At 49.4% G+C, this 22,894-nt stretch overlaps 11 protein-coding genes across 11 annotated transcripts; 6 read left to right on the top strand and 5 right to left on the bottom strand.

Moving 5' to 3' along the window:
* The first annotated feature begins 15 nt into the window (after positions 1-15).
* EV420DRAFT_1511603 (u3 small nucleolar RNA-associated protein 11) lies at positions 16-1,221 on the top strand. The gene is made up of 4 exons (XM_060471588.1): positions 16-301; positions 349-462; positions 513-690; positions 742-1,221. The coding sequence occupies exons 1-4, from the start codon at positions 80-82 to the stop codon at positions 1,212-1,214; spliced, it is 987 nt and encodes a 328-aa protein (XP_060337261.1). The 5' UTR covers positions 16-79; the 3' UTR covers positions 1,215-1,221.
* EV420DRAFT_1511599 (PLC-like phosphodiesterase) lies at positions 1,222-2,991 on the bottom strand. The gene is made up of 9 exons (XM_060471587.1): positions 2,725-2,991; positions 2,604-2,676; positions 2,521-2,544; positions 2,377-2,465; positions 2,284-2,326; positions 2,193-2,225; positions 1,912-2,133; positions 1,593-1,852; positions 1,222-1,544 (listed from the first exon to the last, which is right to left on the bottom strand). Exons 1-9 carry the CDS (start codon positions 2,836-2,838, stop codon positions 1,320-1,322), a joined length of 1,083 nt encoding a protein of 360 aa, XP_060337260.1. The 5' UTR covers positions 2,839-2,991; the 3' UTR covers positions 1,222-1,319.
* On the bottom strand, positions 2,992-6,507 carry EV420DRAFT_1511597 (glycoside hydrolase family 31 protein). Its single transcript, XM_060471586.1, has 7 exons — positions 5,756-6,507; positions 4,812-5,707; positions 4,663-4,764; positions 4,415-4,613; positions 4,118-4,361; positions 3,121-4,067; positions 2,992-3,063 (listed from the first exon to the last, which is right to left on the bottom strand). Exons 1-6 carry the CDS (start codon positions 6,456-6,458, stop codon positions 3,353-3,355), a joined length of 2,859 nt encoding a protein of 952 aa, XP_060337259.1. The 5' UTR covers positions 6,459-6,507; the 3' UTR covers positions 2,992-3,063; positions 3,121-3,352.
* A 38-nt stretch (positions 6,508-6,545) lies between these two features.
* EV420DRAFT_830156 (oxidoreductase) lies at positions 6,546-8,064 on the top strand. The gene is made up of 5 exons (XM_060483632.1): positions 6,546-6,948; positions 7,001-7,206; positions 7,256-7,387; positions 7,437-7,455; positions 7,506-8,064. Exons 1-5 carry the CDS (start codon positions 6,887-6,889, stop codon positions 7,912-7,914), a joined length of 828 nt encoding a protein of 275 aa, XP_060337258.1. The 5' UTR covers positions 6,546-6,886; the 3' UTR covers positions 7,915-8,064.
* Positions 8,064-10,318, bottom strand: EV420DRAFT_830235 (uncharacterized protein). The gene is made up of 4 exons (XM_060483633.1): positions 9,265-10,318; positions 9,148-9,213; positions 9,015-9,098; positions 8,064-8,968 (listed from the first exon to the last, which is right to left on the bottom strand). Exons 1-4 carry the CDS (start codon positions 10,208-10,210, stop codon positions 8,214-8,216), a joined length of 1,851 nt encoding a protein of 616 aa, XP_060337257.1. The 5' UTR covers positions 10,211-10,318; the 3' UTR covers positions 8,064-8,213.
* Positions 10,319-10,374: 56 nt separating this feature from the next.
* EV420DRAFT_1301331 (uncharacterized protein) lies at positions 10,375-12,111 on the top strand. Its single transcript, XM_060468398.1, has 2 exons — positions 10,375-10,545; positions 10,593-12,111. Exons 1-2 carry the CDS (start codon positions 10,434-10,436, stop codon positions 12,026-12,028), a joined length of 1,548 nt encoding a protein of 515 aa, XP_060337256.1. The 5' UTR covers positions 10,375-10,433; the 3' UTR covers positions 12,029-12,111.
* EV420DRAFT_1511588 (uncharacterized protein) lies at positions 12,112-15,156 on the top strand. The gene is made up of 2 exons (XM_060471585.1): positions 12,112-12,905; positions 12,967-15,156. The coding sequence occupies exons 1-2, from the start codon at positions 12,504-12,506 to the stop codon at positions 14,998-15,000; spliced, it is 2,436 nt and encodes an 811-aa protein (XP_060337255.1). The 5' UTR covers positions 12,112-12,503; the 3' UTR covers positions 15,001-15,156.
* Positions 15,157-17,077, top strand: EV420DRAFT_1626840 (uncharacterized protein). Its single transcript, XM_060476020.1, has 8 exons — positions 15,157-15,358; positions 15,415-15,474; positions 15,525-15,770; positions 15,826-16,152; positions 16,205-16,342; positions 16,392-16,504; positions 16,554-16,695; positions 16,748-17,077. Exons 1-8 carry the CDS (start codon positions 15,278-15,280, stop codon positions 17,039-17,041), a joined length of 1,401 nt encoding a protein of 466 aa, XP_060337254.1. The 5' UTR covers positions 15,157-15,277; the 3' UTR covers positions 17,042-17,077.
* A 1-nt stretch (position 17,078) lies between these two features.
* Positions 17,079-18,074, bottom strand: EV420DRAFT_1511585 (mitochondrial ribosomal protein S25-domain-containing protein). Its single transcript, XM_060471584.1, has 2 exons — positions 17,659-18,074; positions 17,079-17,611 (listed from the first exon to the last, which is right to left on the bottom strand). Exons 1-2 carry the CDS (start codon positions 18,054-18,056, stop codon positions 17,101-17,103), a joined length of 909 nt encoding a protein of 302 aa, XP_060337253.1. The 5' UTR covers positions 18,057-18,074; the 3' UTR covers positions 17,079-17,100.
* Positions 18,075-21,085, bottom strand: EV420DRAFT_1511581 (amp dependent CoA ligase). The gene is made up of 21 exons (XM_060471583.1): positions 20,895-21,085; positions 20,675-20,843; positions 20,573-20,627; positions 20,506-20,520; positions 20,423-20,449; positions 20,320-20,368; positions 19,969-20,267; positions 19,906-19,916; positions 19,742-19,856; positions 19,677-19,691; positions 19,606-19,628; positions 19,531-19,554; positions 19,402-19,481; positions 19,319-19,352; positions 19,131-19,260; positions 18,876-19,077; positions 18,738-18,828; positions 18,676-18,687; positions 18,422-18,625; positions 18,282-18,371; positions 18,075-18,228 (listed from the first exon to the last, which is right to left on the bottom strand). The coding sequence occupies exons 2-21, from the start codon at positions 20,828-20,830 to the stop codon at positions 18,163-18,165; spliced, it is 1,698 nt and encodes a 565-aa protein (XP_060337252.1). The 5' UTR covers positions 20,831-20,843; positions 20,895-21,085; the 3' UTR covers positions 18,075-18,162.
* A 2-nt stretch (positions 21,086-21,087) lies between these two features.
* EV420DRAFT_1511578 (uncharacterized protein) lies at positions 21,088-22,218 on the top strand (the record flags this gene model as incomplete). Its single annotated transcript, XM_060471582.1, has 6 exons — positions 21,088-21,392; positions 21,470-21,474; positions 21,527-21,723; positions 21,772-21,845; positions 21,894-22,017; positions 22,067-22,218. The coding sequence occupies 6 exons, from the start codon at positions 21,091-21,093 to the stop codon at positions 22,118-22,120; spliced, it is 756 nt and encodes a 251-aa protein (XP_060337251.1). The 3' UTR covers positions 22,121-22,218.
* Between the last annotated feature and the right edge of the window lie 676 nt (positions 22,219-22,894).

Below are 22,894 nucleotides of genomic sequence, written 5' to 3'. Positions count from 1 at the left end.
GTAAAAAAGGAAATCCCTCGTTTTGGTCACGTTCGTATTTGTACACTTTCAGCTCAATTCTACTTTTCTCTCTCTAATTATGACTTCGTCACTGCGAAATTCGATCCATCGTCGCAATCACAAGGAGCGATCCCAGCTTGCTCATAGGGCGAAGCTTGGGATCCTAGAGAAGCATGCAGACTATGTCAAGCGCGCACGGGACTACCATTCGAAACAGGACAAGTTGAACCGGTTGAGGCAGAAGGCTGCCGACAGGAATAAAGATGAATTTTATTTTTCGATGACGAAGGAGAAGACCAAGGCACGAGGCGCTTTCTTTCTATGCTGAATTGGCTGACAGTTGTATAGGGTGGAGTCCATGTCAAGGAGAGAGGAAATGTCGCGTTGCCTATTGACATGGTAAAGGTGCTAAAAACGCAGGATGAGAATTACATCCGGACGATACGAGCAGTTGGCTTGAAGGTGCATCCTCAAGTATATACCCTTACTTCCTTGCCTGAATGATCCTTCAGAAAATCGATAAAATAAAAGTCCAGCTTTCCGACATGGTCGACTCGGTCACCGACGAAGATTATGAGGAGCTCGGTGACGGACAAATAAAACTCTTGGAAGAGGCTGGAGTTATCCCAAAGACCAAGAAGGGTCGACGGAAGTCAAAACATACGATTTTCGTGGAAAATGAGGATGAAGGTATGTCCACCAAGCTTGACCTTGTCGGGCGAAGACTTATTCCCCGGAAAGTACGCAAGTACAAACCCGAATCGTCTCCGGTAGTAATCCACGAAGAAACAACACAAGAGGAGGAGGAGCCTATAGATCTGGGCTGGAAACAACCGTCAGAAAAGAAACGGTCCAAGAAGTCCAAAAAGTTTTCGGAAAACGACGTCGAGATGGAAAACAAGGAAGACGAACGTGGCCACAATCATGAAGCAACTTCTCGCAATCGTCAACGCCTCTTTCGAGATCTCGCAGCGCGATTGGCCCGCGACAAACAGCTTCGTTACGCGGAACGGGAGTTTGAAATGCAACGGCTCATGATGGGGAAAGGCGCTCGGAAAAAGCTCAAGGGGGTCGAAAGGGTGGATGGGAGCAGAGACGACAGTGATGAAGACCAAGATGAGCTTGATGCACGAAAGGGCAAGCCAATCGCGCACATTGTATCCAAGACGTATACACCTCGCGTTTATAAATGGCGGCGAGAACGGAAGAAATAGATCTCATGCGAGCGTATTAAAATGCGATACTATTATGATTGGGTACTTAATGCATAGTCTGTGAGATGTCCTCTGTGTGCTTTTAGATATACAAAGAGCCTGATTTTATATCACGATAGATGCCCCATAAATGATACCTGAGATCACTGCTGCAAAAGCCACCCATTGCTTTTGACCAGGAAGAAGATTGACAATCGATGATCCTGCGTTGCTAGATGATGTAGAGCTAGTTGTAGACTTTGGTGTTGCGATGGCAGAAGTTGGGCTGTACTCGACACCATTGATGGTTGCCGCAACTTCGAATACAGAACCTCCGCCATATTCATAGAACTACAAGTGGGTGAGAAAGTGAAAGGAGGAAATGAAAGGTAGACCTACGTCGACGAGCAAGAAATTCGGTGCTCGGCTATATTGAGCCTCGCATGTCGTGACCTGGGCACCAAGCGAGCCTGTTCCATTCGCCGCATTGGTCTCGTTTGCTTTATCGACATAAGGAACAGGCTGCCCCAACACATATCTGTCCAGGAAATGATTGATCAGATACATTTGTGTAGAAGTGTCGCCAGTGGTCCTGTTGACTTCACAGTTGAAGGTAGTATCTGTAACATCATACGCTGTCTCCCAGATATTCGTGAATTCTAGAATGCTCGGTGTCAATGACGGTTCGCGCGACAATGAGAAATATGATGTCACTCACCATCAATAAGGTACGGAACACTTGCGAAATCTGCGCCGTTGTCCAAGAACGTTACCAGGCGTGTCCCCGCGTCAATGAGTGTGTTTAGTGTCGGCCACGCGTCCCTAGACATATTAGAGGAAGTTGGAGAGTAGGAGAGTGTATCCAGGCTTGCTGCCTTGAAAACGGTGTCGTATTCAGTTGCAACGAAATTATCCGAGTTCACAATTAGTAGTGTCACGACTAAAATGTGAGGCCTGTATTAGTGGAACGTGAATAATGAATGGCATGAAGCGGAGTACCATCTGCCGTGTTGCTTTCCATCCAGGATCTGACTAAAAGGCGATGCGTCAGCATGGGGGAATGGCTAATTTTAGCACAAGCGCCTCGCACCTTTTCCAAGGTAATCCTCCAGTGTCCCTCCATTGTATAATGACTAAGGAAAAGATTCAGCTGGATCCAAGGGAATTGGTGTGTAGAACATACACAACTAGTATGGCAAAGTTGTATAGTTCCACTGTTGTTATGGGCTTGCATTTGCAGTAGTCTGATCCCGTCGTTCAGTTGCTGTGTGACTGCGAGAATATCGCGTTCGATCCGCAGTAAATCATGAGAGCTGATAATACATACCATCATAATCCTGGTTGACGGCAACTGCGGTGGGGGAAAGAAGATGAGCTCAGGCTCCGGGACGCACAGCCCGCAGTACTCACGATTATTCGTCCCCACAGCGTAGGAATCGTGGGCGCCTACAAACGACACATTGCCATAGCTCACGTCGCAGAGCTGCAAAATTCATCAGAAGCCTCGAGAAGGGAGAAAAGGGGGGCGTACTTGACTGTAGCCATTGCACGTCGTGGCGCGACGGTGAGTGGCGGCTGCATTGGACGCATGGGAGAGTAGCAACAGAGAAGCGACCTGCGCGAGTAGATTGCTAGAGAAGAGCATGTCCGATGTGAAAAGTTTAGATGTGAGTAAAGAATGAAAAAGGGGATAGAAATAAGTAGTAAGTAATGAGAGAGACAGGTGGTCGAGCGGAGAGATGTTCAGAAAGAACAAAAGTCTGATCAAAGCGGAGCCAAGCTTATTTACACACCAGGCCCTCGGCACTGCGGCACGTGCTGTACTCTGCTCCATTGCCTGGCATTCAACTTGGCGCGCGCAGCATGCCATCTTCATTCAATTAACAGAGTTACTAGCTCGATTACCACCCAGGTACAGCCCCCGTACCTTTGAGCCGTTCAACCAACGTTGCTAATTTGCCAGTGATCGCTGCCCTGACCACCATATTTGGAAGCAGATCTGCATGGTCAGCCCTACTTATTCCAAATTTTAATGGAACGATCCACATCTAGAGAAAGGATGACACCGATGAACTGATGATGAGTAGGGGCTACCCTTTTTTGTGGATGTAAGTTTCAGCTTTAAGACTTTGCTTTTGACGTCAGCACACGGCATCTACTCAAACATCTATAATGATCTCCCAGTCCTGGGTAATAAGCACAGCCGGATCTTTGATGACCAACACCCCCACCGCCTTACCCTTGTCAGCTGCAGCAACAGTCTTGTACGTCCACGCTAATGGCTCGTCCCTCCCCACAGCCCTCACCCCTTTCGGTTGATTCGCAAGCCCAAGAATAGTCACCTTTTCCACTCTAACATCTTGAATGCTCTTCTCATATTCTCCTCCTGGCACAGAAGATAGATTCCTGCTGGCCAATTTGACGCTCTTCTTCCCGTTCTTCTCGGCGACAAACTCTCTCCACACATAATCACCATTCTGGTAGGTCAACCCCTCACCATCGTCGAGATACAAGTCACCCTTCGCGAAGAAACCCGTTTTGTCTAGAGCTACGCGTAGAGTGAACGGATCATGGGCCATCAACGGACTGGAACGTCGGGGCCGTTCACGCGTTGTAACGATGGAGCCGCCACGGATGTATAGCGGAATAGTGGACAATTCGAGTGGGACGGTTATCTGCTTGCCTTTGGAGGAGCCATACGAAGGAGCTTCGGTGAAGTAGTTGTAATATACCTGGTCTTCAGCAAGGTACACTGTCGTTTCTGTGATGTCTTTTTCCGTAACAGGCTTGACAAGTAATCCAGAGGAGCCGACGAAGAACTGATCATCGATCTCGAAACCTGCCCTGTCCTTAGGGAACATTACATAGTGCGGTCTGTATACGGAATGAAAAACTGAAGGAAAAAATAACATAGAGGCACTTGCCTTAGAACCGGTACTCCTGTCCTCGAAGATTCCCAGAACGCAGTATACCAAACAGGTAACATCGAATAACGAATGCGTAGGATATCCTTTATCATCCCTTTGTATGGCTCGTCAAGAAGGAATGGCTCCCGTCTCTTTGTATCAATATGCGCATGTGCGCGGAAGAAGGGGGAAAATATGCCGACTTGATACCACCGAACAAGCATGTCCGTATCTGGGTTGCCGAAGAACCCGCCAACGTCGGCTTTATGAGTTGTTAGGAGTGTATCTCCGGCGGAAAGTAACGATATAGCTCACATCCAGCAAAGGTCATTCCCGCTATGCCATTAGCAAGGACCATTTGTACGCCGACTGTCATGTGGTCCCAAGTACCAAGATTATCGCCGGTCCACATGGCTCCAAAACGTTGAGAGCCCGCAAAGAATGAACGAGTCAATACAAAAGGACGCTTGTGAGGTGCGGTGCGCTCTGCAACAGCTTGAGAAGTAAGATTATGCTACAGCCGGCGTGAGTTTTTGCTATGGCAATAGCAATGAGACACATACGAAAAGCATTCCGTTGATGTTGTGGATATCACGATGCTCCCATCCTCCGTAGTGAATGTTATCTTTAGGCATCGTAATTTCTGGTCCATTAAAGACCGACGGCTGACGAATGGTTAACGGATAATCAGAATAGAGGATAGACGGCCTACTTCGTTCATGTCGTTCCAGATATGAATAGCATCTGTGCTGTTAGTCCACGACCAGCCATTGTCTCTTTTGAATTTGAAAATAGATTTCCACCAGTCCCAAGACGGGGGATTGAACATATCAATCCAAGAACTGCTACCCGACCAACACCAACCCTCATATTCACCCTCACCGCTCTTCGGCTTGACAAGAATTCCCAAATCAGACGCCTCTTGATAAACTGGATAGTTAGAGGTACGCTTCAAGTGGGGATCAATGATGACAACCATCTTCCTGCCTATTGCAGCAACATCGTTCGTCATCTCAACTGGATCCGGGAAAGTCTTCTCCTCCCAGATGAAGTACTTGTGTTCCTCGGCATATTCAATATCGAGCCAGAAAACGTCAACGGGCATATCCTCCTCGTCGAATCGCTTCTGCACCATGCGGACGTCGTCTGTGCTCACATAGTTCCACCTGCATTGATGGTATCCAAGACTCCAGTGGGCAGGTAGTGGCGTATTACCCGTAAGGCGAGCATACTGAGAGAATACGTCTTCGGGGGTGGGTCCTGGAAGGATAAATACGTCCATAATACCAGATTCGGATATCCAGTGGGAGTGTGAAGACTTGGAGGTGGGATGGTGTAGGTCAATCCAAGTCTCGGACGCGACGGCGTTAAAAATAGCAACGGTTGAATCCACAGAGTGTGCATGCATAACGGGGATGGAGCCGTAGAGAGACATAGTAGATGAAGCAAGGTACTCAAACACGTCAGCGTTGTACAATCGGTATGGATCACTGAAGGTCGCGTCATCTCCTGTGGTACTAGGCAGCGCCAGACGAGTAGCATGCTGGGGGATACCATACACAGTCCCGTGGTTAGGGAACGTGATGTCCAATGAAAGGGATTCAGGACCTAAACACAATTCAGCGAAACACAAATTCTGAGTAATTATGAACTCACCTTTTGGCTTGGAATCCGTCCAAGAGTTAAATTTCTCGTCCCAGAATGCATCCTCTTCTTCACCTTCGAACCAAGCGCGAGGATTCTCTGCCTTTATGGGGGCCTGAGACTCCTCGCCAGCCTCACCTGCCTGCACTTCGGGAGGGGGTTCCTTGGTACGGAAATGCTCCATGTGCAAAAGGCCCTGCCCATTCAGAACGACCTGTTCTTTGCCCTTGCGTAGCAGTGTTACGCGTAGAGGCTCGTATGCAATGACGACCGATAGATCGCCGTATACAGCACGTACATCCTTCTTCCCCGCCGTCCACTGAACATCCTTGCTGATCACAGGCTCCGCTACTAATGCCCACGATGCGGCCTCGTCGTATCTTTTCCGTAGACCGTCCTTCTCGTCCATGCGGACTCGTACAACACCATCTTTATGCACTCGCACTTCCAGTTCAAACTTGATTTCAGGGTATAAGGATGACTTGACTGCAGCAGTCACCACTGCTTCGCTAGGCGGTATCGAGACTGATGATGCGTCAACAGAATAAGGGGATTTCCAAGATGACGAGGCATCCTTTGCACGAGCTGAAAGAGCGCGTCCTCGGCGACAGAATCCGGACTGAGAACATGTTTTGAAGTCATTAGTTTTTACTGAGAGGACATTGGGGGCCAGGAAGGTGAAGAATAGGACCCCAAAGAGCCCGGCAGCGCGCATTTTGCTCTTGGATGAGCAGTGCGATACTGAAAGTAGGGTTCCACGTCAATGTCGTACATTGTTTGGCGGGGTCTTCTCTGGGGTGCCCTTGCCAAGCTCTGACGTACCTCTCAGGCTCAGGCGTCTTCAGTCATCCAATTCCCATATCCACTGAGGTCGTCTGTGCCAACAATAATATCTTCCTGGCCCAGACTAGAAAGTGAAATCGTAATTCCAAAATGCATTTCTTTGCGGTAAAAACGCTAGTACTACCCCCGAGGTGCATGTGATGCTCGGTTCTGAGGCTCAGCTTGCAGTTCGAAGGACTTCGTCGCAAACGAACAAGCTCTTTACGTCAGGCGTCTTATTTGTCGGAGGATCTTGAATGCTTGCGGTATCAACGGACCCTTACCCTGCTCTGACGTTTTAGCGGTAGTCCCAACACACAAATGCCCAGCAATCGCGTAGTTATCATAACGGGGTGCTCTACTGGGGGAATAGGCTTTGCATTGTGGGTCTGCGTCATTAGTTAACTCAGTGAAGCGCTGACCTATCTTTTCAAGATGTGAACAATTTGCTCAGCAGGGATGCAAGGTCTACGCTACGTCGCGAAATGCGGAGACTGTGCAAGGCTTCAAGGATCCCAGCATCGAAGTCCTCGCCTTGGATGTGACGAGTGATGATGACGTTCAGCGAGTTATTCAGCACGTAGCTGGTGTGGAGGGTAGGATTGACATAGTGGTCAACAATGCAGCAATACCAGCTATCGGTACACACCAGTTCTTTTATGGCTCTATCACGCTCACTCAGGAGCATAGGTCCTTTGATTGACCAGTCCATGGACATAATCAAACGCACCTACGATACCAACACATTTTCGGTGATACGCATATGCAAGACCGTCATTCCCATCATGGCAAAACGACACAGCGGAGTTATCGTAAATATAGGTGGGTTCTACAACCTCTAAAGATGTTCCGGCTCTTACTGAATTAACAGGTTCCATCGTTGGAGAGATGTAGGTGGCGTCTTTCCGCCCATCAGATGCATACTGATCTTCACATTTAGCCCGACACCCTGGCACGGAGCATATTCATCTTCCAAAGCAGCAGTCCAGAACATTAGCGAGGTGCTCTCAATGGAGTGTCGTCCGCTTGGAATCAATGTTATGCACGTGGCTCCCGGTTCTGTTACATCCAACTTCTCCAGAAATCAGGAGAAATGGTTTAGCCTGCCAGAGAACAGTTTGTATACCGCATTCCTTCCCAACATTATGGAGAGAATGCATGCCAGCCAAACAAAATCGTCCATGTCTAACGAGGAATTTTCCAAGCGTATTGTGGACAAAGCATTGGCAAAGCCTCCTCCTCCCTACATCTCTGTTGGAGGAAATGCTTTTCTCTTCTGGGTGTTCAAATGGCTACCAAGGGCATGGGTGCTTGATCTATTATGGAAGTTGTATTCAAAGAAGGCATAGCTGCTAATGAACTGTTGATGAACTTGCTTCCAATAGTTATTTATCTATATAGTAGGCAATTCATCGGGCCCAGGAACATTGAACCAGACACCTTGGACCACACGAAATAGCCTCTGAGTCAGATCTTCGTCAAGCTGAGGGCTGAAACGCCTGTATGCACAGTTGCGTATATAGATTACAAGTGATGGAGTACGTATTGGACTGTGAGTAGATATGTGATGATCTGGAGTTCGAGAACTTGCAGAGATGATGACACACGAAAGCGATATGCTGGCAAAGAATGAGGCAGGGAGATGTAGTTAGAGTCCAGTACCAACTCGGCGAAGAAGCCCAACGCCTGGCTTAGCCACCTTTCCAGCTGCAGCACCTGCTCTATTGGTACCGAAAACGGGAGCAGGCAATCTAGAGGTACTTGATACTGGACGCGGGATGGTAGATGCTGGCCGACTCTCCTTCTGCCCAACGTGAGCATTGACTGAAGGTCGAACAACACATTTCACGTCCCTCGCTGGTGCCTTGGGCTTCCCGGTACCAATTGCCTTGAGGGCGTCCCGGACAGCATTGAGATCAGCTGCTTTTGCAGGCTGCATATGACCCCACTGCGCAACTGCGTCAGATAGCAATACTTTCTTGGGTCTGTTGTTTTTTGGCATGTGTCCAACTCCTCCAGCCTTGCGCGGCACTTCCTTACTCTCAGCCAGCAGCACACGACGGGGGCCAGAAGATGAACCGCTTGATACCGGCTTGTGCGGTGCAACAACAGGAGCATGGTGTTCAGATTCGCCTATCTGGGCCGAATTAGGTATGTCTGATTGAATTGGAAGCGACGTTTTCTTCTCGTTGTGAGCTGGAGGTCGCCTGGACAAACGGCGATCCGGAGGAGGCGCTGCTGCTGCCGCATTCTTTGTCCGCTTGACAATGCGTAGCGCCTGAATGGGAGGTGGTACGACAGGATGAAGGCTCTTGGACGGAGCTGGGGTCACCAAGGGATCTCTAGTCGAAGGAAAGACCTCGTCGTCCTGCGGCAAGTCTTCGGGAACCATGGCTTGGGTAGCTAGTTTTTGGTCAAAACGTACGCCTCGCTAGAGACTGAAACTTACGAGTGTACGACTTCGGCGTAAAGACAGGCAATGGAGAATCAGTGGTATTGGGGGATTGGACATGCGTCGCCGAATAGATATGCCCTTCCATAATGTCAGTCGAGGAAAGGAGTTCAAATGAAATTTGACTTACTGATCTCAGGACTGTCCTGCGACGGCAAAGGAATGTTGGCAGCGACGTTGACGATGTCATCTCCACCTAAAAAGATGATCAGACGAAGGTACAGACTGATTGTGAGCGTCACTTTACCTGCAGATACTAGCACATTTTTCATATTCACATTCTCATCTTCATCTCCCGAAGTGATGTCAAAGTCATGGGATCGTGAACAAAGGAATGATATTTTGTCGGTCAGCAAATCAAAACTTGATTCTGCCGAGCCGAACTGAAGCTGGAAAGAGGCATGTAGATCCAGAGACCGGCGATCATGGTCGCGCACAGACGGCGGCGGTTTTCGTGGACGAGGGGTAGGGGCATCAAGCTCACTCACGTCAATTGGTGATGATGGAAGAGGGATATTCGTTGGAGAGGTCTGAAATGGAGATATGATAGTGACTTCGGACACCTTTGGAGAAACAGGGACAACGTTGGGCCAGGCCTCCGAGAGAGTCGGCTTCGAGCCCGCGAAAGAAACGCCTGCCGAAGTGACTGCATCGATTAGAGAAGAAAGCGAAGAATGTGGTTGGGCCGCAGAGTCATTGGCAGTGGTGGGGTTGGTGTGCTGCTTCTGACGAGTCAGCAAACGCTTGTGAGCTACGGGCGTAACCTCCCGTTCCATTCGAAGTTCAGCGAACGGTGCGCGAGGATTTAAACGAGGAGTCGCAACGATCTCTACGCTACTTGGAGCCATTGGAGTCTTGCCAATTGGTCCCAAGATAATCGTACTATTCTCATCTTCTGACTCTTCGTCCTCTCCAATCTCTTCCAGTACCTCGTTCATAAGCAATGTGCTGTCAACTGTGACATCTCCAATATCAACAAGACGACGCTTGAGCGGGGCAGGCTGTGGGCAGGCCTTGGGTTTCAGGGCTCCATTGAAAAACGATATCATCGTTACATCTCCCAATGGCATGTTATTCTCCTTCTCCGAGTCGTAATCATCCAATTCAACAGAACTATCGCCACCATTCTGCTGAGAGACAGAACCAAACAGAGGGTCGAACATGGTGAGAAGGCTTTCTCTAGGTCGATTCATGGTAGATGTTGAATAGACAGTGACAGAGGATGGGAAAGGCCAAGGGTATCTGCAGGGGTGATGAAGAAACTCTGCGCAACTTGGACAACGCCACCCAGCCAATCGCCGCGTTCGGCTTGGTCTTGTTTACTCGGAAACAAGTAACGTGACCGTCGCGTCGTATTCCACTTTGTCTCTGCCCATTGTTCGCTGCCATCGCAATTTTCTCGACAACATATCTACAATGTCAGACCTTGCGACAGTGAAGGCAGAGATCAAAGCATGGGAACGAGAGTTTAAGTCAAAGCATGGCCGGTCAGCGCAGGTCCAGGACATCAAGGAGCATCCGGATATTGGTGCGTCACGACTCTCATGTGTGGAACTGAAGCTGACCAAGTCGCAGAGACCAAGTACAAGCTATATAAGGCATTAGGCAAGGCTTCCTCTGCCAAAGTATCCTCCTATACACCCACTACTCCATCGAAGTCACAAAAACACGAACCGTCGCGTTTACTGCCCAAGGCCCGAGCCAGCGAAACCACGGCGCCTCTCTCTACCTTCAATCCCTTCTCTCCGCAGAAGAATAAGGGGAAACAGAAGGCGGTACTTCCGGTCAACAATGATTTTCGATCAAATCCGTTTGCTTCACCCTCCAAAGTTAAATCTCGTGCACCCGTCCGAGAGGTGTCCCCGCTTCCCGCTGTCCCCTTCCAGCCGTTGATATTCCCTACGGAAAGCGCTATACCAGAGCCAACGAGTGCTATTGCCCGAGCGCGCAAACGCTTGCGTGGCGAACCAGTTTCTCCTTCTCCCAGTAAAGAGAAGCGCCGGCGCGTAGCTTCTGGGCATAACATTCCAATTTCACGTACAGAAGATTCGGCATCTGATGAAGACCACGCTCATGTCGGAAACTTATCATTTGTCGACGATTCCCCCATTAAAGGCTCGAATGGATTCAAGTTGCTGTTCGACGACACGAAACAGCCTAAATCGCTATTTCCCCACTCAAGGACAGATCATTCTTCCTCAGATGTCTTCTCATCACTCGGCGACGGGATGGACTGGAAAGGTCTGCAAAATCCCAAGGTAAACCATGACAGCAAAACCAACGGGAAGCCCTTTCCCAACTCTGCAGCTTCTTCCAATGTCTATCAAAAGCCTCGGGGACCCACCAAGAAGAGCACACATGCGCCTGTCAACATCGCTGCACCCAAACCCCGGAAACGTGTATTATCTGATGCAGACGCAGCCGAGTCTTCATCCTCCAACCGTGCTCCTTCCCTCATTCCTCCTTCTCCACCGCCACCTGATGCTTCAAAGAGGAGCCACGGGGTCTTCAAAGGCAAGGGAAAAGCAACCAGTAGCAATGGACGGAAGAAGGCAAAGTTTACCACTACCACATTAAATTCCGACAACGACGAAGAGCCAAACGAAAAAATTAGAGTTGTGCGTCGAACATATAGCTCACCTCGTAAAGATACTTCGGGGCGGAACTCAGATGCTGACGCAGACGATACTTTTGATGCCCCCTCCCACCCGCAGATCGAGAACGTGGGTGATGGACAGGACACTGGCAGATTTGATGTCGATCTTCCCGACAGATTTCTTCATGTTTTGGCGTTTTCGCCATATGAATTGCGCGCGCGCGACTATCAGGAGGTCCGGGTTGTGGAGGGGCTGTTATATGGACGGAGAGCGGATCATTACGACCCGTCGAGAGGTGGCGAGATTTGGGATGTTGGGGAGGATGAGCATGGCGACAGACAGGTGGCTGTGGCAGATGAAGGTGAGGACGATTGGCAAGGTGAACCGGTGCCATGGGAGCTTGGAGAATTGTAGTGCATTCTGTACCATTTCTTTATTCAGTTACTCGGAGGACTGTGTTGTATTCAAAGATACCCTCAATCAACACGTTGCGCAGTATTGAAGCTCGTGTTTAATCGCCAGTGCAACACACGTAGTACACGAGTTTGCCTAAGTCTGACCATCCTAAGGGTTTCGACCGCTACTCACCTTTGAAACTGATATTCTGTTTCTCAAATTAACTACGTACATTGTTGCGCTTCGACTGTTACGTCGAAGGTGAATTGATTTACAGATACTCGTAACTTTCTCATCGGCATCCATCCTGGATCCTCGTGTCCGATTCCAACACGAAGCCGCGTACAAATCAATCGGTGCAGCAAGTCCTCGATCGACTCGTCATCTTACTGTGGGCTTCCTGCGCGTGCAACGCCAGTAAACAGGCCCCACAGTGCGTGTACTTCATGCGCGGTTTGTCTTAAGTACTTGACGCCCCAGAGACGCTTCTCATATGCCTTCTGGTTCAGTGCTATCCGACGTCCTTCACAGTCTCGGATCCCTTCGTCGCCGTACCAGCCTTCGTGAAAGTATTCGCAGCATCGCCAGCACCCACAGCTCATTGAAAGGGAAGGGAAAACACAGTCGAAGCTCCTCGTATCGTTCGTACTCCGTCTACCAGCAGATAATGGCTCCCATCATCCTCCGAGACCCAGAAGTAACGAAAAAGCTTCTTGAGGCTATCCTCGACACACCAGGCGGAAGGCGCTCTGTGTCGAGATTGGCGAGAACATGCAAGGCGATGTGCGAGCCGGCGTTGAATGTACTATGGAGAGAACTGGACTCCTTGATACCCATTATTGGGCTATTCCCGTCGTCTCTCCTGAAGAAGACCAGAAGACCAGGGCTAGGATTGGTGGGTCAATGTTTCGGCATGGCTTGACAGAGACGCTAACAAGTATGTCCACGCCTAACAGACTAAGAATCCAACGGAAGAAGACTGGTCGAAAATCCTACAGTACGGCGAGCGAGTCCGTCGCATTGCATACAATGAAGCGATAAACAACGTTGCCGCCTCCATTTTCCCTATTTTCGAACAATATCGTCCGCGAACGTTTATCCTGCCCAACCTTCAGCAGCTCGTATGGAAGATCGAGAGCCCAGCTGGGCTGGAACGCTGCTCTCTCTTCCTCAACCCGGAGCTCGAAAGTCTCTCTCTCGAAATTGGAACGCGGCTCCCTGAGTTGAACCACTTCCTTACCGACATGTCGAGTCGCATCACATTGAAGGAATTTTCATTCATCTCCCCAACACCCCTACCCGACGCATTTACAGAGCTTTTGCTGCCACAAAAGAGTCTCTGCAAAGTAGTTCTTGTGGCTCCCGGTGCGCTGTCGCCAGGAGTTGGGCGATGGCTTGCTTCTTTGGAGGACCTTAAAGTCCTACAACTGGATCTTTCTGGGAGGGGTGTCGTTGCAGTAGAAGGTTTCTTTGAGGAGCTATCGCCGCGTTCAGGGTATTCGACGCCAAGCTCTGTCATGACTACAGACAGCGGTGTGTTTTCGGGAGAAGAGCTCGACTTTTCGGACCACCGTAAATCTGCGCTCCGGCTGACCGGGGATTTACGATCCAAAGGTTCTTTTGCGACGGTTCGACAGTTGCAACTGACTGGAGAGGTTTCAAACATCGCGGTGTTTTTGAGGCACCTGCGCAGTACCCTCATTCAGCTTGATCTCGTCATCGAGGATCCTCCAGATATCGCCGACTGGCAGGACTTGTCAGCGCTCATTTCAGAGCGATTTGGTACGACCTTGCAGTCATTGCGCATTTCAGGCAGCGGATCGTCGCGGTACAGCGAGCTTGTAAGGTCGACTGCAAGGGCAGAGGCTCCCAAACGTCTACCCCTCGGCTACTTCACTTTATTCCCTTGCCTCCTGCGGCTGGAAATTGACCTTCCAGAGTCTACTCTATTCACCAAACATGACATCCGGCATGTGTCAACGGTCTGTCCAATGGTGGAAGAACTCAAGCTGTGCCCATTGGCCCGCTTCCCGATTGCTACTGGCCCACCCAGTATCACATTGGAGGATCTGGCGCCCTTGATGGCCAATTGTCCAAGACTCCATACACTCTCGGTGGTCGTCAACGCCAAACACGGGACGGGTGAAGTCTTGTCTTCACGCGAGGCATCTTCTGCATCGCTCCTGCGTCTTCATGTAGGCCACTCGTGGGTAGGGGACACCCTTCACGTCACCATCCTGCTTAGCCACCTTGCCCCGCATCTGGAGACGTTGAAGTGGTTCCACGAGAAAAACCGGCCTGGGTACGTCGAGGCAAATGCACGAGGTTGGGAAAGAGTCGCGGAAGCTCTCCCCCATCTTCAAAACGTTCGCTTATCAGAGCGACTGTTCGCTACCCACGCCATCGACAGAGTCGAGAGTCAGGTACTCCAACTTGAGTATGTCGAAAAGGGTGTTAACGCCACGGTTGCGACGACGGAATGTGAGATACAGGTGCAGCCAGCCGTTACAGAGACTGCTGTGCAGTTTTCCCCCGTCTTGGTCGACCGCACGGTGGACGCTGAGCCACGGATGCGCTCAGTTTCCATCGGCGCCATTCCAGAGACACTCGACTCTGCGATCCAGGTGTTGCCCAGGACAGTAGATCAGTCTGTGGAAGCTACTGTATCCACCCTAGAGAGTGCAGTGGATGCCACGGTGCCAACTTTCTCTAAATCAGTTGAAGCTCTGGTCGAGGAATCTGCACCAATTGACAAAACACCCTCTGTTCGTTCCAGTTCCATACGCTCTGGCCTGGCAAATATCCATCTCTCCGACGTTGTTTCCATCGCATGGAAACTGGTCGTATTCTTCCCTTTAACAGTCCCATCGAGGATTATCCACATGGCACTTGAGAGAGCTCGTTTGAGGAAGGAGGCCCAGAAAAAAGAGGAGACCGCTCCGTCGCCATCAACCGATATTCCGTTGAACACGATTCAAGTCCGTTCATGATTTCGCTACTACGACCGTCTATATGCTCATATATGTTATTATGCACGATTAGGACATTTATGAATATGATACTCGCAATAAAGAGAATATTAAATCCGTAGAGAAACCTGACCCGTTATCAAAGGACCTTGAAATGGAGGAAAACAGAAGAGCTGAATTACTGTCGGCGAATCCCGAAGTGCCTGTTCTCTCCTGGGCTCAAAGCCTTTCGAAGACAACAGGAACAAACACTACCGCGACGCGTCATTTGGACCAGACCGCTTCGTGGAAGTACATCATGTCCGACAACAAGAAGCAAGAAAAGGATTTCACTCCTGAGGTAGATGTTCTGCTTCCCGAGGCAGAAGCGCTCGCCAAGGTATGGCATTGTCTAGATTCATCGCTTCAAAGGGTAAGTAACCGAAGTCTGTATAGGCTGGTCAACTACAGCCAGCGCTCGACAAGCTCTTCGTTCTTGAAAAGCAAACACGGAATGTAAAAACCTCTTCTTTATACCTCTATTCCAGTTTATTGATTTCCACCAGGCTGCAGATCTTGCATCGACAACGCGACTCGTGAAGGCTGTCCTTGAACACTGTTACCAGGCCACGGACTTTACTCTGCTAAACTCGAGCATCCTATTGCTGAGCAAGAAACATGGCCAACTAAAAGCAGCTATTCAAGCCATGGTTGAGCAGGCGATGGGGTGGTTAGAAGATGTGAAGAAGAAACAAGGCATAGAGAAATGGCTTGAGTTGGTCGAAACGTTGAGGACTGTTACTGAAGGGAAGGTGCGTGGGTAGTTCTCCATAATCAAGATTCCTTATAACCTTCATTCGTTCGTAGATCTTCCTAGAAACACCACGGGCCAGAGTAACTCTCCTTCTCGCTCACTACCATGAAGGTCTTTCAATCGCTGCTACAAATCCTGATGAATCCAAGAAGTCCCTCGAAACTGCATCGGAGCTTTTGTCAGACTTACAAGTTGAGACTTATTCATCGATGGAACGGAGAGAAAAGACCGAGTTTCTCCTCGAGCAAATGCGGCTGCTCATTGCTGTCGCGCGACGGAAAGATGCGGAGAGTTCCAACGGCGGAGAATCAGAGTGGGTGAAGGTCAGAGTAGGTGGCCGAAAAGTTAATGAAGGCTTCTTGAAAGAAAAGGAAAACGAGGTACTAGGAACATATGCTGAACTTCACAACCTGCTCACAAACTCTTACCTAGGACCTGAAACTCAAATACTATGACCTAATGATCCAACATGCGTTACACCAAACCGCTTATCTTGATGTAGCAAATTATTACTACAAGGTCTGGGAAACACCTTCAATAAAGGAGGATGTGAACGATAAAGGCAAAGCGGTATGTGACATCTCTATTGGCATTGTACGCGCTTCTCATGTAACGACAGGCCCTTGAACATATCATCTACTATGTCATCCTTGCTCCTCATAATAACGAACAGTCTGATATGCTGCACCGTATGTTCAATGACCCCGCTCTGCTGAAACTGGAGCTTCACTAGTAGGTGTTTCTGGAATCAACGCCGGCACTTTTATTCATGTTCGAATAGTAACCTTGTAAAGTGCTTCACGACACATGAGCTAATGCGGTGGCCCGGCATCCAAACACTGTATGGCGAATTCCTCCGCCAAACGCAAGTCTTCTCCGAAGAGAAGCGATGGGAAGACCTTCACACTCGGGTTATTGAACACGTTAGTGGTTTCATCCATTGCTGTGAAACTGAGGCCAATTTTGATTTGACAGAATATCCGCGTTGTTGCCGAGTATTATACTCGGATAACCTTGCAAAGACTCACCTCTCTTCTGGACCTGACACCCAAACAGACAGAAGAAACCCTCGCGCGGCTAGTCGTTTCAAAAACAGTCTGGGCGCGGATTGATCGACCATCTGGGATTGTCAACTTTAGAAGCCAACGAAGTCCGGAGGATGTGATGAATGACTGGAGTTCAGATATGCAAAAGTTGCTGGGCTTGGTGGAGAAGGCGTGGATGGGTATGAACGCTGCACAGGCAGCCCAAGCTCGCGTAAAGTCATGATCACAACATGTCCTATATACATATTCATTTTCTGCGACTTCAGTAAGAATTATCCATTGTTAGGCAGTTCTATTGTATACAGGTTGTGGTCGAGCTGCTGGTGTGGGTGTGTGAGCTGCTCCCGCTGCCTGTGGAGCTGCAACTTGTGGTGTTGCCTCTGGTGTTGGCGACAACATAGACGGATACTTGACCTCTGTAAGTGCCGGGGCATACGTAGGTCTGGCACCCTTCCTCCACAACGCCGCATATTGCTCGCCTCTCGTCCACTCCTGCGAACCACCAACAAAGTTAGCTGCAATAGACCTCCACCTCTTCCTCGAAGCAAACTCTCCCGCATCCATACTCGAGGCTTCTTCCCAGGTATCCAGTGCCTTCTTCTCCTTCTCGAACCCAAGCTGCACTTGCGACGTTGGGAACACCCGTCCGTAGCTCTCAACTTCCAGCACGGCGAATCGGCGTGCAACGTGGTGTTCAGAACGTAGAGCACGGAACTGGGCGACTGCGCGCGTGTAGGCGAATGTTAGAGGAAGATTGTGGTGTTCGTACAGGTTGACGGCAAATCGTATGGCACTGGTTATGGTTAGCTTAGACATCAGGACAGAGATGCTACAGCGTACTCTTCTGGTGAAGGATTCCGTCCCCATTGCCTCAGTCTCTGCCAATCACGTCCTTGCACAGGACGCTGCTCCCGTATCGCATCGCGTTCGGTCAGCGTCACAGGTCGGAAGGCCTCAAAGGGATGGTCACGGAAGAACCGGCGGCGAATTTCATCCTCGATGTAGACAATGGATGACGGTCTATTTTTTGGTGCTCGTAGTTTCTGGGTAGTCCCTGCAAGTCGAGTCGATTTGGGAGCTGCCGAGTCAAAAGAGGTTCGTGGAGGAGGCACTTTCGGAGGAAGGGGCAAAGGTGGGTACTGGAGAACAGAGCCAAGCCATACTGGTTGGTCAATGAGGTTGCCTTTCATAAGACGCAGCGCCTGCTGGTGCACTTGCGATGCTATACGGCGCACCATGGCGTTTCGGTACAAAGGTTCAAATTTTTTATAAATGCCGGCGACATCGGCCAAATGGGGAATATCGTAGCGGAACTGGTATACAATTGTGGTAATAGATGCGGGTTTACAGTTTAGCTTGTACTTCTACAGCTTTCCTCTTCCTAGCCTGTTCACGCAGCACTCGTCGAAGCTGGAAGCGCAAAAGTTAGAGAACAGCAATCGATGATATCATTTGAAACTCACTATTTTCCCTGATGGATTCTTTGGGATAGCGTCGATGAATTCAACGCCACCAGCCAACCATTTGTACTGCACTTTTGAATCGGCAACATGCTGGGAACACAATCAGCTATACGTAATGAAGAAGACACTATCACTCTTGCCTTGATGAGCGCGGCTTTGACCTTGTGTATCTCATTCGGATTTGCACCGATTCGCTTTCGTAGTCCTGGTTCTAGGACTACATACGCTAACGGTAGTTCACCGCTATAGTCGTCCGGTACTGGGACCACACAACAATCCCCCACAAAGGGATGTAGCAGAAGATGGCCTTCAAGCTCAGCTGGCGCAACTTGGAACCCTCTGACCTGTCACCACGTATAAGAGTACAATCCGGTTATAGAGGAATCGTCACTACCTTCATCATTTCCTGCACAAGGAGGTTAACACCCATGAACTGATGATCAAACGAGACGCTACCTTGAGCCTGTCTACAACGAAAATCTCGTTGTTCCGGATAATAACTTCATCTCCAGTATGGACCCATCCGTTAACAAAAGTACTCTTCGTCCTGCTTCCGTGAGCTTCAGAATCAGGAGTGCCAACAGTTGGACTTACGCTTCCTCGTTGTTCTTATATCGCGGCGCCATAGAAGGTCCTGTAACGATAAGTTCTCCTTGTTCGCCCTCTCGCGCCAACGACCCATCTGCTTTAACGACGCGCGCGACAATGCCAGGCAAAAGTTGACCTGCAGTTCCAATCGTTCCGTGCAACTTGGTAGGATCCATTGCGACAACAGATGTAGCGGTCTCCGTGAGACCTGCCGTCATCATTTAGCCAGCAGTCAGATGCGAACCCAGCATAATGACAAACCATATCCTTGACCAATCATGGCATTCGGGAAAACCTTTGCAAGCTGCACATATAGATCTCCAGACAATGGTGCAGCTCCACACATTAGAAACTTGACATGCGAAAAGTCATGATCTCCAATAGCAGGATACTAAAAAAACAACATTCATAACACGTTCCCAGTTGCACGATTGAGGAGCGCGACACACCTTGCATAAAAGTACAACTTGTGGAGGAACAACACTTGAAACAGAGTCATTCGGAGTATCAAAGAATGGTACTTCAAGCTTACAATAAATGGGTGATTCGGTGACGCTGAATGCTCCGTAAGAATCCCTTGAAGCTAAATTTTGGGATTACAACAATAGATAACTGTCGTTCATGAGCATGACCTTAGCAGTGACTCGTAAAACAAGCTTACTCCAGAGAATAGGGCGTAATGGAGCTAAGATTGACTATCAGTTTACACTCTGGTGGTAAAGTATTCTACACTCACTGTAACAATAAGTCCATAGATGTCTACGTCTTATGAGATGGAGTTTAATTCCAAGACATAGGCGAACTCACGGTAGAATGGTAGGACTGGCAGATTCATGAAATCAATGAATCGCGTAGATGTAGAATGAACATACCTCCTAGCGAAACATCTCCGGGCGTCATCCTCTTGTGAGGATCTCTTTCGCCGCTCATATGAGCGGTGTTTTGCAAGACATTCGATACGATAGACCGATGAGGTATTTCGACAGCCTGTTACAAGTTTCAGGGGCGAACACAATGAAACGGTCATGTGGATCACCTTAGCCTTTCCTGAATACCTTGTCAATTTCGAGCCGCAAGTTGCAGGGATTGCTACACTCACCGGTCGTTCCGCTAGAGAAGGACAGAAATGCGAGTTTCGTCTTTGATTCTCCGGGGTTTAATTTTCGTTCGGTAAAGTTTATTGGCTTGCTATTGCCGTATTCCATCAGATTTTCGACGGAGGTATAGGTGCTGTTGCCCGGACCATCTATTAATACAATATGGTCCTTTGGGATGCCGACAGTGCGAGCGGCCTCCATAGCGGTGGGTAGGAAAGCAGAGTAAACAATGATGGCACTGGCATTGGCAGTTTGTAGCTGGTGGATGAGTTCATCGACCGTATAGCTAGGGTTGGCGGGTCTATGCAACGACGTTCATGAAATGTCGGGGACTAAAGATGGAAGACTGTTACGTTATGATACCCCCCAACCTATGGACAGCCCAAATAGAGATAGGATAATCTGCGGGAAAACGATGAGAAGTCCGTTCGAGCGCGGCGGAAAGGAGATGCTTACAAATGTGGTTAGGGCTAAAGATGCAGACTGGACGGTCTCAGTTCCAACGCGACAGCCTAGTTTGAATTTCAGGCGCGACGTACCAACATCATTCTCAGCTAAGTAGATCCGCGATCAGCAATGGCTGTTGTGGGAATCAAGATGACTTACGCAGCCCCCATCTCAGACTTAGCGCGTTTGCGAGCCCCTGCGTCCGTTGGTGGACCTGCTGCATGTTAGCCTCCCTGGAACTGACATGTTAATGAGAACCACCTCGGCATGACAGAGTGTACGGCCAGTGCCATCTTCGATGAACCAGGGTATATCGCTCTTCCTGTGGGGCCGCAGTTCATGAGGCGAGTCAAGAACGAACTGAGGGACAGTGAGATTAGGGATGTCAACATTCAATGCTGGACCCGAGAATTCCATGGTAGATAATGTACTGGAAACGCGGATAAGCATGTGAAGAAGTGGACACTAAGCATGTACATACCGGCAACAAAGGCGGGGAGAGGAAAGATGGGAAAAGAGAGGGCCATCTCTCAGTCACTTTTATAGTCGGCTGGAACTTGTCTTAGTTTGTTGTGGTATAATTTTCCGTGACTGAGATTCTGATCCCGGTTCCTCGATCTTTCGATCCCGGTTCAACTCCGCTCGTGCAGCTCGTGGGAAAACCGCACTGGTTCGTTATGGACGACGACGAGGCTGAACTACGAAATCCCTTTCCCTCACCGCCATCGCACTATACTCGCTATACAACCCATAATCTCAAGTTATTAGCCCTACTCAATGAACGGGCGCCCGATGAGGAGAACCCCAATCAACAGGAGGTCTTGTCCGATCAGGTGGACGTGCCAGATTGGCCATTGAAGCAACTTGAGAAACCACGCGTTGACTGGATTCTTGACGAGCCTGACGCCTACTACGACGTGTTTGGCGACCGTTGGTCGGTACGTACAGTATACTCGTCGTTATCTGCACCATTACTCACGTATTAGACAGGTCAAGGAGACAATACCTCCACTGGCGGAGGCAGGCATAACGCAAGTTATACCCTTCTGATCCTAGTGCTGGTGCGTTCGCTCGGTTTATTTCTCATGATCGCATTTACTCCTCGTCACGCAGACCGACGACCGGCGTTGTTATCCGTTCTGCGTTCCCTTCTCGTGACATATTCATATCTCACGTCCGCTCTGCTCGCTCCGCCTCTGACAAACTCTTCTCGTGAGAACGTGGAGCCCGAATGGAAGCGTCATGTCGACTGGATATCTATCTTGAGTCAAAACATATTAGCTGCAGCAAATGACCTCCGGCCTGTCCAGGTACATCATCTCCTCAATCATCTGACACTTGGTTACCTAGGGCTATAGGCGAGGGGTAATCTAGAGCTTATCATGAAGCGACAATTGGAACTTCGGAGAGAAGAAACTGCGGCACTTCACGCGTACGACCTCTCTTCGCCGTTCCTTCTACTTTTGACATTTTGAAACAGAAAATGCGACTCTCTTGAAATCAAGCTGGCGGAGCTTCGGACGTCTGCGCAAAATTCGTCTCAAATGAACGAAAACTTATCGCTCGCCGCGTTTCAACACACGGACATTCAGCCCTCAGGAACTGTACGTGCTTTCCCATTGTTTTTTGGTTGGGTGCGACTAAGCTGTTTAGGATGAGCGTGGACCGAGCAATGAAGACGTACTTCGCTGGGCGGAAGAACTATAATAAATGTCATTTGACCTGGAATATTTCATCTTGTATCCCTATTATTGAGCAGCTGTATATATTGCGATTCAATTCATCATATTTCGTATTTTGAACCAGTTTGAAGTGGACGCGCGCTAATGCCACGTGGTCGAAGTCGACTCTTTACTAGTTACTTCAACCTCGGACGTGAAATCGGCCCGTACTATGTCCACTCGAAGAAGGATTGGAGTAAGCAACGCGACGACGGAAGCTGCCCGTCGCCAGTTAATGCAGCCGGTTCCTTGCTGGGAGAAAGTCTGGGTAACGCCAGAGGGTCAGTCCGTTAATTCAACGTTGAAGGTGTTCAAGTGGGTCAAGACGGATAAAATACAAGCATGTCCTCTTTTTCTATTCCAGCTACTATTTATTGACATCGCTTCAGCAATTCAGTGAAGATGACCATGACGCTGATGAACCTCTGGCACCTCTCCCCGATGAACCTGAGGCCGTTGATGTCGATGACGAAGGGGAACAGGATGAACAGGACGACAAACCCAACACAGAAGTAGCACAAAATGGGTCCGAGGTACCAGAAGCTGTCACACAGAGCCAGAGTACAGAACCGCCTACAAAACCTCCTTCACCTGCCCCCCAACTTTCACTGGAACCACCCACAAATGACGACCTGACGATGGATGACACCGCAGACGTTCTTGATGCGTCGTTAAAGCCTCTTGACTCCACTCTCGAGGATGTAGACAAGCTCAATGTCGGGAATGATGGGATGGAATTGGACATGTCCAGCTTTGGGCC

This window comes from Desarmillaria tabescens (genome assembly GCF_030435595.1).
Source record: "Desarmillaria tabescens strain CCBAS 213 chromosome Unknown EV420scaffold_4, whole genome shotgun sequence".
Classification (NCBI taxonomy): Eukaryota; Fungi; Basidiomycota; class Agaricomycetes; order Agaricales; family Physalacriaceae; genus Desarmillaria; species Desarmillaria tabescens.
Note: the sequence above shows the minus strand (reverse complement) of the source record. Positions and strands in the feature narration are given on the sequence as shown.

Excerpts from the sequence above, each read along its gene's own strand:
- EV420DRAFT_1511603 (XM_060471588.1), top strand. The coding sequence starts at position 80 with ATGACTTCGTCACTGCGAAATTCGATCCATCGTCGCAATCACAAGGAG. Across the intron at positions 463-512 it reads TACGAGCAGTTGGCTTGAAG|AAAATCGATAAAATAAAAGT; the intron begins GTGCATCCTCAA and ends ATGATCCTTCAG. Across the intron at positions 691-741 it reads CGTGGAAAATGAGGATGAAG|TACGCAAGTACAAACCCGAA; the intron begins GTATGTCCACCA and ends TTCCCCGGAAAG.
- EV420DRAFT_1626840 (XM_060476020.1), top strand. The coding sequence starts at position 15,278 with ATGTCCGACAACAAGAAGCAAGAAAAGGATTTCACTCCTGAGGTAGAT. Across the intron at positions 15,475-15,524 it reads TTGAAAAGCAAACACGGAAT|GCTGCAGATCTTGCATCGAC; the intron begins GTAAAAACCTCT and ends GATTTCCACCAG. Across the intron at positions 16,696-16,747 it reads ACACTCGGGTTATTGAACAC|AATATCCGCGTTGTTGCCGA; the intron begins GTTAGTGGTTTC and ends TTGATTTGACAG.
- EV420DRAFT_1511581 (XM_060471583.1), bottom strand. The coding sequence starts at position 20,830 with ATGGAATTCTCGGGTCCAGCATTGAATGTTGACATCCCTAATCTCACT. Across the intron at positions 19,353-19,401 it reads CACCGAATCACCCATTTATT|TGTTGTTCCTCCACAAGTTG; the intron begins GTAAGCTTGAAG and ends CTCTGTTTCAAG. Across the intron at positions 18,829-18,875 it reads TATAAGAACAACGAGGAAGC|GACGAAGAGTACTTTTGTTA; the intron begins GTAAGTCCAACT and ends TCACGGAAGCAG.
- EV420DRAFT_1511597 (XM_060471586.1), bottom strand. The coding sequence starts at position 6,458 with ATGCGCGCTGCCGGGCTCTTTGGGGTCCTATTCTTCACCTTCCTGGCC. Across the intron at positions 4,765-4,811 it reads TCTGGAACGACATGAACGAA|CCGTCGGTCTTTAATGGACC; the intron begins GTAGGCCGTCTA and ends ACCATTCGTCAG. Across the intron at positions 4,362-4,414 it reads GGGAATGACCTTTGCTGGAT|CCGACGTTGGCGGGTTCTTC; the intron begins GTGAGCTATATC and ends CAACTCATAAAG.
- EV420DRAFT_1301331 (XM_060468398.1), top strand. The coding sequence starts at position 10,434 with ATGTCAGACCTTGCGACAGTGAAGGCAGAGATCAAAGCATGGGAACGA. Across the intron at positions 10,546-10,592 it reads CAAGGAGCATCCGGATATTG|AGACCAAGTACAAGCTATAT; the intron begins GTGCGTCACGAC and ends ACCAAGTCGCAG.
- EV420DRAFT_1511599 (XM_060471587.1), bottom strand. The coding sequence starts at position 2,838 with ATGCTCTTCTCTAGCAATCTACTCGCGCAGGTCGCTTCTCTGTTGCTA. Across the intron at positions 2,677-2,724 it reads CGTGCAATGGCTACAGTCAA|CTCTGCGACGTGAGCTATGG; the intron begins GTACGCCCCCCT and ends TGAATTTTGCAG. Across the intron at positions 2,545-2,603 it reads CGCTGTGGGGACGAATAATC|TTGCCGTCAACCAGGATTAT; the intron begins GTGAGTACTGCG and ends CCCCCACCGCAG.
- EV420DRAFT_1511588 (XM_060471585.1), top strand. The coding sequence starts at position 12,504 with ATGCCTTCTGGTTCAGTGCTATCCGACGTCCTTCACAGTCTCGGATCC. Across the intron at positions 12,906-12,966 it reads GAAGACCAGGGCTAGGATTG|ACTAAGAATCCAACGGAAGA; the intron begins GTGGGTCAATGT and ends CACGCCTAACAG.
- EV420DRAFT_830235 (XM_060483633.1), bottom strand. The coding sequence starts at position 10,210 with ATGAATCGACCTAGAGAAAGCCTTCTCACCATGTTCGACCCTCTGTTT. Across the intron at positions 9,099-9,147 it reads GCAGGACAGTCCTGAGATCA|GGCATATCTATTCGGCGACG; the intron begins GTAAGTCAAATT and ends ACATTATGGAAG. Across the intron at positions 8,969-9,014 it reads TACGCCGAAGTCGTACACTC|CTACCCAAGCCATGGTTCCC; the intron begins GTAAGTTTCAGT and ends ACCAAAAACTAG.
- EV420DRAFT_1511585 (XM_060471584.1), bottom strand. The coding sequence starts at position 18,056 with ATGGTGCGCCGTATAGCATCGCAAGTGCACCAGCAGGCGCTGCGTCTT. Across the intron at positions 17,612-17,658 it reads CGGAATCCTTCACCAGAAGA|TGCCATACGATTTGCCGTCA; the intron begins GTACGCTGTAGC and ends AACCATAACCAG.
- EV420DRAFT_830156 (XM_060483632.1), top strand. The coding sequence starts at position 6,887 with ATGCCCAGCAATCGCGTAGTTATCATAACGGGGTGCTCTACTGGGGGA. Across the intron at positions 6,949-7,000 it reads GGGGGAATAGGCTTTGCATT|ATGTGAACAATTTGCTCAGC; the intron begins GTGGGTCTGCGT and ends TATCTTTTCAAG. Across the intron at positions 7,207-7,255 it reads TGCAGCAATACCAGCTATCG|GTCCTTTGATTGACCAGTCC; the intron begins GTACACACCAGT and ends TCAGGAGCATAG.